The sequence below is a fragment of the Pteronotus mesoamericanus genome, unplaced genomic scaffold, assembly GCF_021234165.1.
Source record: "Pteronotus mesoamericanus isolate MK-2021 breed Mesoamerican mustached bat unplaced genomic scaffold, CSHL_Meso_final contig_75, whole genome shotgun sequence".
NCBI lineage: Eukaryota > Metazoa > Chordata > Mammalia > Chiroptera > Mormoopidae > Pteronotus > Pteronotus mesoamericanus.
Genome location: NW_026555249.1, coordinates 5,755,780 through 5,771,917, shown reverse-complemented (window position 1 = coordinate 5,771,917; position 16,138 = coordinate 5,755,780). Strand labels below are relative to the sequence as shown.

The 16,138-nt window shown below is 44.6% G+C and overlaps 1 protein-coding gene across 1 annotated transcript; it reads left to right on the top strand.

The window, feature by feature from the left end:
• The first annotated feature begins 247 nt into the window (after positions 1 to 247).
• AMACR (alpha-methylacyl-CoA racemase) lies at positions 248 to 14,324 on the top strand. Its single transcript, XM_054583923.1, has 5 exons — positions 248 to 575; positions 2,564 to 2,707; positions 3,715 to 3,875; positions 8,391 to 8,577; positions 13,583 to 14,324. Exons 1-5 carry the CDS (start codon positions 329 to 331, stop codon positions 13,990 to 13,992), a joined length of 1,149 nt encoding a protein of 382 aa, XP_054439898.1. The 5' UTR covers positions 248 to 328; the 3' UTR covers positions 13,993 to 14,324.
• The last annotated feature ends 1,814 nt before the right edge of the window (positions 14,325 to 16,138 follow it).

Genomic DNA, 16,138 nt, shown 5'->3' with positions numbered 1-16,138 from the left:
GTAGGGACTCGATGGCACAGCAGCTGGCATCAGAAAGGTGAGAGTAAAAGCGTCCTAAGATGGTGACAGGCTCGAGAACTCTCAAGGTCAAGCCGGTGGTTAATTTCAGTTTTGGAAGCCGAAGAGGACGGAACTCGGCAGACGACTGGTACCTCCACTCCGGGAGGCGGGGTCGGGGAGCGCGCCACTGCGCAGACTCCGCGGCCGGCGCCGGCGCCGGCGCCGGCGGAAGCGTTAGAGGGTACGCGCTAGGTCCGCGCGCCTGGGCCGGGTTGCTGGAGGGTGGTCCTCCAGTTTTCTGTTCCTCCAGACAGCAAAGCAGGGTGCCATGGCGCTGCGGGGCGTCTTGGTAGTGGAGCTGGCGGGCTTGGCCCCAGGCCCCCTCTGCGGTATGATCCTGGCGGACTTCGGAGCGCAGGTGGTGTGTGTGGACCGGCCCGGTGGCACCGTCAATGTGAGCGGCTTGTCCCGCGGCAAGCGCTCGCTGGTGGTGGACCTGAAGCAGCCGCAGGGAGCGACCGTGGTGCGGCGCCTGTGCGCCCGGGCGGACGTGGTTCTGGAGCCCTTCCGCTCCGGTGAGCTCCTTTGCTGGCTCCTCCGACGAAGGGAGGGAGCCGAACTGTTTGAGTTGTTCGCACGCCACACCTTTGCCTTGTTGCCACAAGGACCTTTTCGTCCCTGTCTTCCTAGGCTTTTCCGTTGCTTTTGATGTCCTTGGTCATTCGCCCCTTGAGGTGATCTCCAAGATAATCTTTCATACCTGGAATCCGAGATACGGCTGTTGCCCTTTTTCTCTTCACAGCTACCTCTCTCTGATTTCTTCCTAAGTTTTTCTTTTTCCTAGTTGCGCGTTTATATATGCCACTTTTAGGTATTTGAGGGTCATGAATCCTCTGAGAATCTAATGAAAGTCTTAGGTTCTGTACCCAGGAAAAGGCAGAAAGGTACAGAGCCGTTCGCTCCGTTTCCGGCAGCATTGGAGCCGTCCACCGAGCCAGGCTAACACTCCCTGCCTTATATGCTGGTGTGCCTAACCTCCAGCTTAATTTCCTTTACGCTGCTCCCTGGGGTCGCCGCCTCCGTTCCTGCCATTTTCCTGTTTTATGGACAGATGGTGCCCTAATCTGTAACTGCACACCCTTCTTTGAGAGCAGCGGACTGTAGGAACACACAGGTCCGGCATCTCTCTTGACTGTCCCCGGGTCACTGCCACCTCTGCAGATCCCGAACCGAGTCCATCGTCTTCCCTCCTGAAGTTGCATCTCCTTCTGTATCATTTATCCCAGTGAATGAAACCAATATCCACCCTGTCGCCTGAATCAGAAACCTGCGCCTCATCCGTAACTACAAATCTTTCATTCCACCTATTTTCCCTCCTTTCTACAACTCGGGATTCTTTCTTTCCATACATTCTTCAGCCTACTTGACGCTGTTGTAACAACCCTTTGGAAGATGGTGTTTGGGTCCAGTGCCACTCAGCTCTGCACCCAGACAGCTGTCAGAGTCATCTTGCTCAAATTTAAATCCAGAGTGTTGCCTGGTATATGGCAGAAGTCAGTGAACGGTTGGTGGATGGATAGAATGCCTGTGAGGCAGCAGATATATTTAGATGTGTTAATTGATTTGCCAGGTTTCAGGATAATAATATAATTGGGATTATATCTTAATGTATCATGCCCCATGTGAAGATGAAGGAAGCTCAGATTGATTAAATGATTTGTCCAGGGTCTTGTGGGGGAAAATAGAGGTGGGAACACAGGTGTTGCTGCCAGGTGGGAGGATTGTGGCTGCTGCTGAGAAGGACCCAAGTTCTTTTGGAATTTATTATAGTCTTAGGAAGACTGTGACAGAGGGTGTGTAATGCAGTCTTTATTACTTTTAATTCCAGGGGACTGTGGGTGCCAGTTAACTGAGTTTTGTACAATCAACATTGTACTTGCTGATAACGCAAGAGCTTGGAGACTATTGTAGCTAACCTTTCTTTCCATGGCTAGTTACGCGCCTTTTTGTGAAGACTTGGATGCTTTAGAGGCCTGGCACAGACTCAGGCAGGAATCCTACCAAAAGAACTTCTTACCTGGTGGGATGTGTGTATCCTAGGGGCAGCGCGCGGTAGAAGGCGGCAGGCACAGAGGCAGGCATCAGAAAAGAAAAGGTCCTGAAAGAAAGAGTTTTCAAAAGCGAATTGCTGGTCAAATAAAGACCCAGGGCAACTGTTTCAAGGGAACAAACCATTTGTAATAAGTTACTAAGGAGAGGATTTGAGAAGCTAAACTAAAGGCACCGATGAAGGAGAGGAAATGCCTGCTATGGGGACTGAACAGGTTTGAATGTGCGTGAAGGGAAATAGGGACGGACAAGCTGGAAGCAAAGAGCCTTTGGGGCAAAAGCCACACCTTCCAGAAGTGATGGCCTCACTCTCTGAGTTCTCAACATGTTACAAACCCTCTGCAAATGTTATTACTGTTACTTGCAAGAGTGCTGTTTTATGTTTGCCACAGAAAGGAGAGTATGCCCACTCTCTGTTCGTGCTCCTTTAAAAAGGTGTTACTTTTCTCTTAAGGTGTCATGGAGAAACTCCAGCTCGGCCCGGAGATTCTGCAGAGGGCGAACCCAAGGCTTATCTACGCCAGGCTGACTGGATATGGCCAGTCAGGACCGTTCTCCAGGGTAGCGGGCCATGACATCAACTATTTGGCTTTGTCAGGTATGTTGAAAAAATACTATCTGTGCCCTTTTAATTTTGTTTCCAGCCCAGATCTCCTTAGTTACATTAATTAATTAAAAAGAATCTTTAAAGGCGAAGATTTAAATCAATAAGGAGAGGATGGTTGTTTGAAAAGGGTTGGCTTATCTTGGAACAGCCCTGCTCAACCCTCTGCCCTGGCTTAATGCATGTGCTAGATAATAATCTCTCACTAGTGACATACTTACGGCATTTGTGGAGTCTGCTCTCCGGCAGGCCCGTGCTAGGGAGTTGGGGCCTTAGCTGTAATAGGGGTGGTTGCTCCGCAGTCTGAAAATGCTAATAGAGTTTGAATCTGACACCCTCTTCCCCCACCTTCACTGAGAGTCATTGCTTGAGTCACCAGTATCTGGTGGATACTGGACAACAGTAGTTTCAGGTCGTAATACGACTTCATTAGAATTTTTGCCAGTGAGAACATATTTGAGAATGGCCTGATTCTAGAACTTAAGAACTGTGTGTCGTTGAGTAAATTGTCTCAAAATTTCCATGAGTACACATTTAAAGTTTGAGGAAGAGAGTGAGTGTAGATTTGGTCTTTCACATCTATTTAAAAATTTAATCCCTTTTCTCCCGTGTTTGATTATTTTCTTGCATCTCTTTCTAATAAGAAGAGAAGTGCATTATACTGTTATTAAGCCATAAACTAAATTGATAACAATCTTTTTTCTCCTGGAATCATTTTTCTCATTTTACTCAGGAAGGAAGAACTTAGAAATAAAATTCTGAAAATGTTAGGTAGAACAAAGTTTTAGAAAAGGAAAAAACAAAAAACACAACAGGGAACCTTGTTGGAGGGAAAGCCTGTTTATAAATATGCTGAATATGTTTAGAATCAGAAAAGCATTATGTACTAGTTTTCACTTATGTCAGCAACTTAAGAGGTTAGGTGTTCCTCTAAGATGTCCATGCACTTATTTAAAAGAGACATGAAATTTGCAGTTAGCTTTCTCCGATTTATTTTGTAGGCATCCTGTCAAAAATTGGCAGAAGTGGGGAGAATCCATATGCTCCACTGAACCTCCTGGCCGACTTTGCAGGTGGCGGCCTCATGTGCGCGATGGGCATCATGATGGCTCTCTTCGAACGCACGCGCTCTGGCAAAGGCCAGGTCATTGACATGAGCATGGTATGTATTCATGGGGGTGTTAGTCCTGCCCATTGTTCCTAAGTACGGTGTGTGGCTGCCTCACATCCTTTTCCAGACAAGACATCAATGACATCTCAAGGTCTTTACAAAAACCCTCATATTCTTCACATGACTCAGATTGTCGTATCTTTGTGATCATGTGTTTGTGGAGTCCATTTTCTGAAATTTTTGTGACTCCCTGGATTCTTGAGTTTTATTAATTTTCCCCAGGCTGTTTCTTGTGATTAGAATATAATTTTCAAGAAATCCTCATTCACAACTGGCTTCAGGAAGTCTTCCTTAGCGGAGAAGATTATTATTATTTTTTTTAATCCTCAGCTGAGTACACACTCATTGATTTTAGAGAGAGGGGAAGGGAGGGAGAGAGAGAGAAGGAGAGAAACATTGATGTGAGCAACATCAGTCCATTGCTTCTCGTATGCGCCCAGACTGTGCCCCAACCGCACCCCAGCTGGGGCCAAACCCACAACCCAGACATCTGCCCTGAGTGGGAGTCGAACCTGTGACCTTTCAGTTTACAAGACAGTGCTCCAGCCAACTGAGCCACACCGGCCAGGGCAGCAGAGAAGATTAAGGTAAAATGGACCAGTCTAGACCTTCCTGCTGCATTTTGTAGCCTTGGACGTCATAACGTTTGTTTCTTTTTTTTAAATGTCATACACTGATCCTTTGCCTTGTGCAGGTGTTAAGCTAGGCACTTTCCCTGTGTTTTCTTCTAATCCAGTTTCATTGGGAATACATTGTTATTTTAAGGAGGAGGAAGCTGAACCATAGAGGTTTGCCCAAGGTCTCACAGCTCGTTGGTAAGAGTCCAATCCAGCACCACTGCACATTTGCATCTGGACAGGTCTTTGGAGGTAGGATGGGGGGCAGACCTGAGGAGATAAGACTGGAGGCAGGGAGATGGCCACTGGAGTATCGCCAAGAGAGAAGAGCAAGCACTAAAGTAGCTAGTGGTAGAATGGGTCTGGATTTAAGGGACATTTGCGATGTAAAATAGCTGGGATTCGATGATGCATTGGCAGTGAGGGGAGAGAGAAGAGTCCAGGATGGCTCCCTCATTTCTGGCGTGGGTGACTGGTGGATGGCACCCCCGGCACCCGGGGGGAGAGTTACTGAAGGAGGAGGCCGTGTGGCACTGTGGTGAAGAGTGAAGACTCTGGTCGCCGGCTCCCTCCCTCCCAGCTCTGCCTTTGCCCAGCTCTGTGATCTTGGGTAAGTTCCTTAACCTCTCTGTGCCTCAATTCTTCACACACCAGAGATGATAATGGCATCTACCACATGGCACTGCTAGAGAATTACATGAGTTTGGTGTTCAGTGAGTAAGTAGTGCCTTGCACTCTGTAAGAACTTGTTGTTATTATCATCAGAAGAAGAAAAAGGGAAAAGGAATTTGGTACTGGTGATTTCAAGTTTGAAGTGCCTTTGGGATACCCAGGAGGGATGCTTGAAGTTAGAGACTAGGCACAGGTTTCAGACATCAGGGAGCCGCTAGAGACTGTGGCCTGTGAGGGCTGGGAGCAGAACAGAGGCATTTGAGGAGTGAGCAGGCAGAAGAGAAGCAAATGCTAAGGAGGGCTGAGTGGGGGACCAGAGAGCGTGTCGTCAAGGAAAGAGAAAGATCCAAGAAAAAGGAATGGTCAGGGGTCATATGTTGGTGGTGAGCTCAAGAGTTTAAAACTGAACAGCCGTATAAACTGGATACATCATTGGTGACCTTTTGAAAGCTGTTTCCTTGCAGAACTGGTAGGTCATCCTTGCAGTCTTGGCCTGCGCTTCTTACCCTCTCAGGCCAATCGCTCGCAGCCTGGGACTGCTTCTGTGCCTTGTGATTCTGCCCTGAGCATGCATCTCACATTGTCCTTTGAGTCCACTGACCTTCAGCTCCTCGCCCAGGCCCAGCATACACCAGAAGCAGTAGCAGTGCCAACTTCACTCACTAAAGGCAAGGATAAGGCTAGGCACTTTATGCAAGGCTACCTGCCTCCAATCCACACAGCCCCGAGCAGGAGGTGTGCTCACTGTCATTCAGCATTTGATGACTTTTAAACTTCGGACAAGTGAGAAGAAATCTAAGAGGTTGGAAGCGCTGGGCTCAGGCAGTGTGACTCCGGCAGCGCCTGCCTTCAGCCCCTGCCCTCTACTGCCCTCTTCTGGTCCCTGTGATCAAAAGGACAACTAAAGACCAACATGGGCCTTAGGAGTTTGAAGGACAATTAAAGGCTAAGTACTTATTAAGTGATAATTTGAGTAATTTGCTAATGACATGTAATTGCTTACTTATAGTCAAATATAAGTTAAAAATAATTGCTACTTTCATTAGACTGTGCCTAATCAGACCTTCATGGTGGTTAGGAAGATGGTTTTAGTGTATGTGAGGATGTTGTAAGCTTTGTTCAAGTTTTATGTTTGCATTAGGGTATAGTGAGTGTTGGGTAGTTACTCAAGGCCAAATGGATCAGTCAAGGATCATATCCACTACCCCCATCCCTGGAAACACATGTGATATAAATAGTTGTAGAAGCTAAGTGCCTTATTATTGTAGGCCAGTAGTTTTAAGGTGTTTTCAGCAGTTGAATCCTTGACTCAGGCAGCTTGTGATTACTTGGAGCTGTCTCTTCACAGCACTGCTTCCCTGGAAACTGTAGAGTTAAGATAAATAGCATGGAGCGTCTGTTCTGCTGTGTCTACCCTCTGTCTACAGAAGTGTGCCTGGCCTGGGTGTTGGCGGTGGCCAGCAGGCCTTCAGTGACGAGGCCCAAGGCTGGCATCAAAGCCCGAGGGATGGCCTGTGTTACAGGGCTCCCCACTGGGGCCGTAGACACTGTGTGGGGGCGGGGGGCAAGGGAGACACGTGCCTGGGGAGCCTGGAGATCAGACGAGGATTGTAACTGCTGTGTTTCTTGTCCTGCATCCTCCCATGGCACTGGCGAAAGATGGGATTAGATTAGACCCTGTGTGTGTCCTGAGCAGGCCAAACTGGACCCGTAACTCCATTAGTGCGTCTGTTTTCAACAGATTTATCAGTGTGTCTAGTGTGCGAGAGATTGTATATGTAAATGTATGACATATAATTGTGTATATCATTATACGTATGTATATGCATACGTATGGAATGTGGATATTCACTAAGCTCTGTATTACACAGACTCAAAAACTCGCACCGCCATAGGCTACTTAGGCACACTCCACTATTTGATGCTGTCAAACATTCAGAGCCGTCAATTCAGGGGTACATGAGGTTTCAGGCTAAAAGGGAAAACTAGGATGTATCCAAAGTGATGATTTGCATTTGGTTCTCAGCGAGCAAGTGTGAGAAATTCCGCGCTCACAGTTGGAATGGGGCCCCTCTGTTGGTAGCCTGAAGACCAGGAGGCTTTGATGGGGAGCTGGAACCATCTCACCGTAAGGATCATAAAAGCCTTACGGGTAGGCAAGCAGTCTTCTCCCGATGGCTCAGTGCATGAAGCCTTGTGATACTCGTACCAGGTTGTGAATCCATTTCTTTAACCTCTGGACTCTGGAGAGTTGGCGTTCCTAAATTCAGTTGTCTGGTCTTAGAAAACCCCATACACATGCCCCCCACGTTGTTCTGTTTACAGGCACGCCTTGGAGATGCCGCGGGTTTGGCGCCAGACCGTTGCGGTGAAGTGAACATTATTGTTGAATCATGTGAATTCTTTGGTTTCCCAGTGCATATAAAAGTTATGTTTACGCTATACTGTAATCTATTAAGTGTGCAATAGCATTATGTCTAAACAACAGTGTACATACTATTTTTTTAATTAAAGAATACTTTATTGCTAAAAATGCTAACGATCATCTGAGTTTGTTGGAAAAATGGCAACAGTAGACTTGCTCAACTCAGGGTTGCTGCACACCTTCAATTTATAAAAACCACAATGTCTGTGAAGTGCAATAAAGTGAGGTATGCCTGTATTTTGAACCTTTCTAGCGATCATTAAAGTTAAGATATAGTAAATATTTAAATACAGTTTTCTTGGGCTTGGAGTCAAACTAGGATAAGCTAAATTTTACTGTAATATGGTTAACCTTCAGAACGTGATATGCATCATATATTGGTCTGATACTGAGATCAGAAGATGAACTTTTAAAAGCTTTTTGATTTATTTTTACCTTTTTATCCTGACAGGTTTTAACATACAAAAGTAGAATATACTGTAAATGGACTTCTGACTCTGATATAACTTCAAAAATTATCAACATTTTGCCAGTCTTATTTGAAAGGAGGAACAAAAGTAATACCTTCTAGTTTTCTGAACAGTGTTTTTTGAACTGAATAGTGTAGAAACCAACCAAAAACCTGCACTAACTCAGTTTCTCAAAATATCAAAGAAGTTATATAATTAGGAATAATCTTCCCATACTCTAAGATAAACAGTTTTGCACAACTAATAAAAAAAAAAAACTAAGTAGAAAGTAACGATGCTTTTACAGTTTAATTATCTGGATTTATATTCTGTTTCTTTACAGGTGGAGGGAACAGCATATCTAAGTTCTTTTCTGTGGAAAACCGCTGGTACAGGACTGTGGGAACGGCCTCGAGGAGAGAACTTACTCGATGGCGGCGCGCCGTTCTATGGGACGTACAGGACGGCCGACGGAGAGTTCATGGCTGTTGGAGCAATAGAGCCCCAGTTCTACAAGCTGCTCATCAAGGGTTAGTGACAGTCACACCCCTCCCTGACCCCCCATTTTCGGTGGCTGTTCTTTAGCCTCCATTTTGGGGAATTTTGATATTCATGATGCATTTGAAATTCAAAATGCATATCCACTTTATAAGTAGCCTCCTTATAGCCATCATTATATTGTGGGATATTTCCTCCATCTTTTAAATTGACAGGTAATTTTACAGTTCTATGAAATAACTCAGGATTTTAAAAAATAATAATCTCTTTTGTGGGAGTTCAGTGTTTTTATTACATTTCATACACTGTAGCGTTGGATATTTATCTTGCCCTTGTGTGCTCTTACCTTATTCTTCCCCACAAATGATCTGCTGTTCATGCTGTTCTTTGATAGACTTCCCTCATGACACTTCAGTGTCAGGTGTCACCAGAGCACAGAGAGATTTTGGTGAAGGAGATTGTGTTGGAATAGGTTGCTATCACTGAATGCTTCTGCAGTTTACCTTTCTTGCAGATTCTTGTCTTATTAGCATGCTACCCCAAGTTAGCAAGAAAATCTTCTATCCCTTCTTCCCTAATTAAATAATTGAACTGAAGTTATTTTGTTCCTGTGAAATGTTTGAATTTATAGTTCACTTAAGAGATAATTTAGTATCTAAAAAGTCTATTTAGAAAAAGTATATTTTAGAATATACTCTGAAGTGGTGTGACAAACTGACCACAGAGCATTTATCTTTCAACTTTAAATTTAGAGTTTCACTGTTACCTCCGGTAGCTTTTCAGATGCAGTGTTATTTGCATATAGCTGAAATGATTGTTATTGCAATCATCAGAGAGAATTTTATAATCAGCTATGGTAACTTCCGTTTAAATATAGTTGGAAAAACTGTAGAACAAAATGGTTTATCTGGATCACAAAGGATGTCTTTTTGTCTAGAAATTAAAACTAAGAATAGAAGGGGTTAATTAAAAATTCTGGACAGAACAGTGTTATGTCGAGGGCTGAGCAGTGGGAACAAAGCTTCTTCCGTGGTGGCGGATGGCCCTGGAAGGCAGCAGGGACAAAGCGCTGTGGAGTTTGCACCTTGTATATTTACACAGCCGTAGAGAATTTAAAGATAGTGTGAATCAACCAAACCTCAGGCAGCTATTTAATATCACCATGCACAGGCACTTCTAAATGACAGTGATAAAACATACTCTCTGAAAAAAAAAATTTTGTTGCTTTCAGCTCTAAACAATTGCTGCAATTACTGTTGCGTTCTAATAACATGTTAGCATTATTAGCACTTTTTTTTTTTCTAATACTTATCCTTTAGGAAACTTTGTGTAGAAGTTATTCAGGGAACTCCCAATGATACAGTCTCACCCACATGTTGTTTTTGAAGAGTTTTATAGTTTCAGTGCTCACATATAGGTCTCTGATCCACTTTGAGTTTTAGTTTTTTAATATAAGGTAAGATAGGGATCCTGCTTTATTCTTTGGCCTATGGCCATCCAGTTTTCCTAGCAGCATTTGATGGAGAGACTACACTTTCTCCAGTGAATGGTCTTCACATCCGCATTAAAAATCAGTTGACCATAAAGGTAAGGGTTTGTTTTTGGACTCCCATTTCTGTTTCAGTGACCTGTGTGTTGAATCTTACGCCAGTACCACACTGTCTTGATTACTGTTGCTTTGTAGTAAGTTTAAAATCAGGGAGTGTGAGTCTTCCAATTTTGTTCTTTTTCAAGTTGTTGTGGCTGCTCAGGGTCCCTTTCATTTTCAGGTGAATTTTAGGATCAGCCTGCCAATTTCTGCAAAAAAATAGTGAGCTGGGATTTTGATAAGGATTGTTTTGAGTGTGCACATCAACCCGGGGAATGTTGGCCTCTTACCAACCTCAAGCCTGTGAGCTGTGAACGTGGCAAGCTTTTCACTGTTTTCTGTCCTTCTTACATTCTTTCAGTGATGCTTTGTAGTTTTCAGTACTCGAGGCCTGCATGAATGTGCTTAAATTTATTCTGAAGAAATCTATTCTTTTTGATACCATTATAAATGGTACATTTTTCAGGTCATTCACATAGAAATACATCATGTGTTGTGATTGTTATATTTGGTCTTGTTTCTTGTGACCTCACGGGGCTCATTTACTCGTTTCAGGTGGGGGTCTCTTTGAGTTTATCTTCCTTGACTTCCTTGAGATTCTTTGATGCACACAGTGTTTTTCCATCAAATTTGGGAAATTTTAGACATTTCTTCAGGGATTTTTTTGCCCTTACTCTCTCCTCTGCTCTGAGATTCCCTAGTGCATATGCTGATATTTCTGAGGGTGTACCACAGGCCTCTGTGGCTTTCTTATATGCCTTTATTCTTTCTCTTTCTTTCTCTTTCTTTCTTTCTTTCTTTCTTTCTTTCTTTCTTTCTTTCTTTCTTTCTTTCTTTCTTTCTTTTTTCCTTCCTTCCTTCCTTTCTTCCTTTCTTTCTTCCTTCCTTCCTTCCTTCCTTTCTTTCTTTCTTCCTTTCTTTCTTCCTTCCTTCCTTCCTTCCTTCCTTTCTTCCTCTTCCTTCCTTCCTTTCTTTCTTCCTCTTCCTTTCTTCCTTTCTTCCTTTCTTCCTTCCTTCTTTCCTTCCTTCCTTCCTTTCTTTCTTTCCTCCCTCCCTCCCTCCCTCCCTCCCTCTCTCTCTCCTTCCTCCCTCCCTCCCTCCCTCTCTCCCTCCCGCTCCTTCCTCCCTCCCTCCCTCCCTCCCGCTCCTTCCTCCCTCCCTCCCTCCCTCCCTCCCTCTCTCCCTCCCTCTCCTTCCTCCCTCCCTCCCTCCCTCCCTCTCTCTCTCCCTCTCCTTCCTCCCTCCCTCCCTCCCTCCCTCTCTTTCTTTCTTCCTTTCTTCCTTTCTTTCTTCCTCTTCCTTCCTTCCTTCCTTCCTTCCTTTCTTCCTTTCTTTCTTCCTCTTTCTTTCTTCCTTCCTTCCTTTCCTTCCTTCCTTCCTTCCTTCCTTCCTTCCTTCCTTCCTTCCTTCCTTCCTTTCCTTCCTCCCTCCCTCCCTCCCTCTCCTTCCTTCCTCCCTCCCTCCCTTCCTCCCTCCCTCCCTCTCCTCCCTCCCTCCCTCCCTCCCTCCCTCCCTCCCTCTCCTCCCTTCCTCCCTCCCTCCCTCTCCTTCCTCCCTCCCTCCCTCTCCCTTCCTCCCTCCCTCCCTCCCTCCCTCCCTCCCTCCCTCCCTCTCCTTCCTCCCTCCCTCCCTCCCTCTCTTCCTTCCTTCCTTCCTTCCTTCCTCTTTCTTTCTTTCTTTCTTGGTAAACTCAGTGTACCTCCCTTCAAGCTTACTGATTCTCTCTCCTGTCAGTTTCTGTCTGCCACTGAGCCTCTCTAATGAAGCTTTCATTTGTTATTGTACTATTCAACTTCAGAATTTCTATTTGGTTCATTTTTAAAAATAATTTCTATCTATTGATACTCCCTATTTGATGAGACACTGTTCTCTTGCCTTCCCTTAATTCTTTAGGTATTGTTTCCTTCGGTGCTTTGAACATATTTAAAGTTGATGATTTAAAGTCTTTGTCTAGGAAATCCAACATCTGGCTTCCTCAGGCACAGTTTGTATTTGTGGCTTTTCCCCCCCTCTGTGTATGGACCATACTTCCTTTTTTGCACGCTTCCTGACTTTTTGTTGAAACTGGATATTTTAAATAATGTAATATGGCAACACTGGATATCAGGTCTCTCCCTTCCCCAGTTCTGTGTTTACTTTGTTTAATGACTTTTCTGGTCTAAATCTGTATTTTTTTTTAGCATGTGCAGCCACTTATATCTGCTTGGTTAGCTTAGTTGTCAGCTAGTGATTGGACAGAGACATCCTTAAGTGCCTGAACAAGTACATCACCCACCCTTTTTTGAGGGACTCCACGCCTTCACTTTTTATTTGTTCAGAGCTTCAAGGTCAGCCAGAGGTAAAATATTAATACCTTCTCATATCGCCCCTGGGCATGCTTGCTTCCCTTCAGAAGGCGTGTGTATGTATTATAAATTTTCAGGAATATGTTGGAGCTTCTCAAAGTTCCCTGTGGACGTCCTATTCTCCACGTCTTTTTTGGGGGGGGTGTCAGCTTTATGTTAGCCTTAACAGGTAATCCCCCTCACATAGCAGTGATGGTAAACAGTTAACACTAATTTTTTTTTTTTTTTTTTTTTTTTGAGAGAGCTGTTCTGGGAATAGGGCTATTCTGAGTCAGATCAGATAAAGACAGCCCTGAGAATGGAGCCTTCCAGGGAGCTTCCAGACAGGCTGAATAGTGACAGTTCTCTAGGGGCAGGATTTTGAGGGGAGCTCCAAACTCGCCTTGTCCCCATCGTGCTTGAGAGAAAAGGCTGCGCGCCCCACTGGTGACCGGATGCCTGGTAACTCTCTGTCCTGTTCGCTCTAAGAACAGATCGCAACGAGCCTTTGATTGCTTTACAAATTTTTTTATTCCTCGTTCATAGCAGTGTTTTTTAAGAGGGTAATGAATTAAATATCACTGTCCTCCTAGAGCTCTTTAATTTGATAAAATACAGAGAAATGAATGTTATTTATAAAATTGCCACCTTGAATATAGTCATTTATCATTAGGACTCTTTCTTGAAAACTGAGGTAAAAAGGTGTAAATTGTTTAAATTTTACCATTTATATGGCTTGGAAGCATTATATACAATGTGAGGTTATTTTAACTCAATATGAAAGATAATAATATCACAAGGAAATTCCTTTTTGAAAACATACTCAGAGCGAAGAGATAGATTTCTGGAAACTAGGCCATTAGAAGTAGACTGCTTTTTGATGAATTGTAAGTAATAAAATCTTGGCATGGAAAGTCTATTGGGATTTTTGCTACCCCTACAACCTCTTCCCTGTCTAGCCTTTGGCTCCAACTGCAAGCCAAGTTTGAATTTCTTCTCCTGACGCATTTGGGAAGCCCTTATAGAATATCCTACATAGGACAGTAAGCTTAACACTCATTTTCATTGATTATGATCATTCCCTCTGAAGCATAATAATTTAAGAAGTTATGTTTTTCCTCTCAGGACTTGGGCTGAAGTCTGATGAACTTCCCAATCAGATGAGCATAACTGATTGGCCAGAAATGAAGAAGAAATTTGCAGATATATTTGCAAAGAAGACAAAGGCAGAGTGGTGTCAGATCTTTGATGGCGCCGATGCATGCGTGACTCCGGTTCTGACTTTGGAAGAGGTTCCCCATCATCATCATAATAAGGAACGGGGCTCATTTATCATTGATGGGGAGCAAGGTATAAGTCCCCGCCCTGCCCCTCTGCTGTCAAACAGCCCAGCTACCCCTTCTTTTGGAAGGAATCCTTTGGCAGGAGAACATACTGAAGAGATACTTAAAGAAATTGGGTTCAGCCAGGAAGAGGTTGATCAGCTTTACACAGATAAAGTTATTGAAAGTAATAAGCCGAGAGCTAATCTCTGAAGTTCAGGCTCCTTGGCTCAAGTGAGTTTGAATATTGCATTTATAGTATAGAATAACACATGTGAATGATACATGGAAAGAAAAAAGGGCAGTATGAGAGCATTCCAATTCTTCCAATCAAGAAACAAGAAAAAAGAAACAAGTAATGATCACATTCTGCAAATGGTTGACATAATGACTTTTGATTTAAGAATGTTTTTAGTTTACCTATACTAAACTGTGGCAGTTTTTCTGCCTTCCATTTACTTGAGAGATTATATTTGTTGATACTAAAATACAAATATGTATAATATACTTTAAATGAATTAATACAATGCTTTTATTTAAATAAAGCTTTTCTCTTCTACAGTTTACTTGTGAGCTTTTAAGTCTGAAAAGCTTTTAAGGAAGTCCTTTAAGTAGCAGTTAGATAGCCTTTTGTGACTCAAAATATTTTTGGCTCTGCTGTTTACCAAAATGAATGTCCTTAGATAGGACATTTTGATCCCTTTAACTTGATTAAGGGAATTGTTCAGCCACTGTTTCTGAATTAGAATTTTAGAAAACGTTCTCGAAACTTCCTTCAGGTAACTCGCAGCCCTCCATGCAGACCGCTGTCTCGAGAGCCTGATTCCCGTGTAGCTGTTGGGCATCACTCAGAGGTGCCTCTTGTTCTGTAAACTGCGCTGTCATCCATGTGCTCCGTCTCCTAGACTCTTCCTCCTCTTACCGGTTTTCAGTTTCCACTCCTGTCCCATCTCCCTCTGCCCCCAGCAGGCCCTTGGCTTATGCCTCCTTCATTTAGGCCACTGCCCAAATGTCACTTATGGGGAGTCCTTTCCTGACCCCTGTCTAAAAGAGCAGCCACCTCATGACTCGCTGTCTGCCGTGACCCATGCGGAGTGGTGGTCCCTGAGTGGGAGCGATGGGAGACTGAGAAAGGACAACACAACACAAGACAATTTAGAGAAAAGCCAGGGCCAGGTGGGGCATCATCCTCTGATGGGGAGAGACAAGGACAATGACCACGGTCTCCGTGTTTATTTTATAGGGGTTGGTTAGATAAAGCTCAAGGGAGTTTTGCAGACTCAAGGGAGCACTGCAGGCACAGATTGTCCCGGTCCTGGCTGTCTGCATGATAAAGCCGCCTTCTGCAGTCGTCTTCAGTGGAAGCTTGCAGTTATTACTCCCTTCTCAACCCCCCACCCCGGGCTCGGGCTGTCGCCAGTTGCCAGCTCGCTCTGCCTTGCAGGCACAAGTGGTCGAGTGTGGCCTTGCCAAGTGCTTAGCCTGGCTTTTGGCCTCAGCAGCCTTCACCGTCCTCCACAGCTGTCCTCTCGCCAGTTTTATTTTCCTTCATGTTCTATGCCGCCACTGACACACTAACCCCAGCCCTCATTCCCTTAACTGATGCGCACTAGGGTGGAAGCTTTAGAAAGGACTTCGCAGGTTTTATTCGCTGCTAAATCCCCAGTGCCTAGAATTGTGCCAAGCCCGTAGGGAACACGGGGTGAAGGCTGGTTACAGTAATGAAACCCAACAGTGGCGCACTGCCAGCTCCACCCCCCCGGCCCTCGGTCCGTCCTGCCCCGCCCATCTCTCACTCCTTCGCACCCTTACCTGCCCTCTGGACTGCCGCTCGGCTTCCCTTTGACTTTGACTTCCAGCATCATTTGGTGTTTTTGACACCAAACTGGTCTTTTTTCGTCCTGTAAAATTCTTCAGTACTTTTTTCCCCTATAGAATAAAATTTTAACTAATTTATATAGCATATCAGCCCTTTACAATAAGACTTCTGCCTAGCTGCCCAGGCCCGTTCCTACCCCTCTGCTCCCCAGCACTCTATACTGGACTGCCTAAAGTTTCTAAATATGCTATGCCCTCTCTTGCTTCCATTCCTTCCCATAGGCTGCAACGTTTTCTGGGACTAGCAATACTCGTGACAGCTTTTGCTCCAGCACATGGAGCTGGCAAACTCAGACGTAGCACAAACACAGCCTCCTTTGGGAAACTTCTTCATTTTCAGCCCTCGAGTGGTTTTGCGCAGCGATTATGAACTTCGAAGCAGAAAGGCCTTGGCTTCACATCCCCCTCTGTCATTGTGATGTCCAGGACAATGCCGCGACGTGCCTGGAACACCCCAAGTGCTAGGCATTGGCTCTTAGTC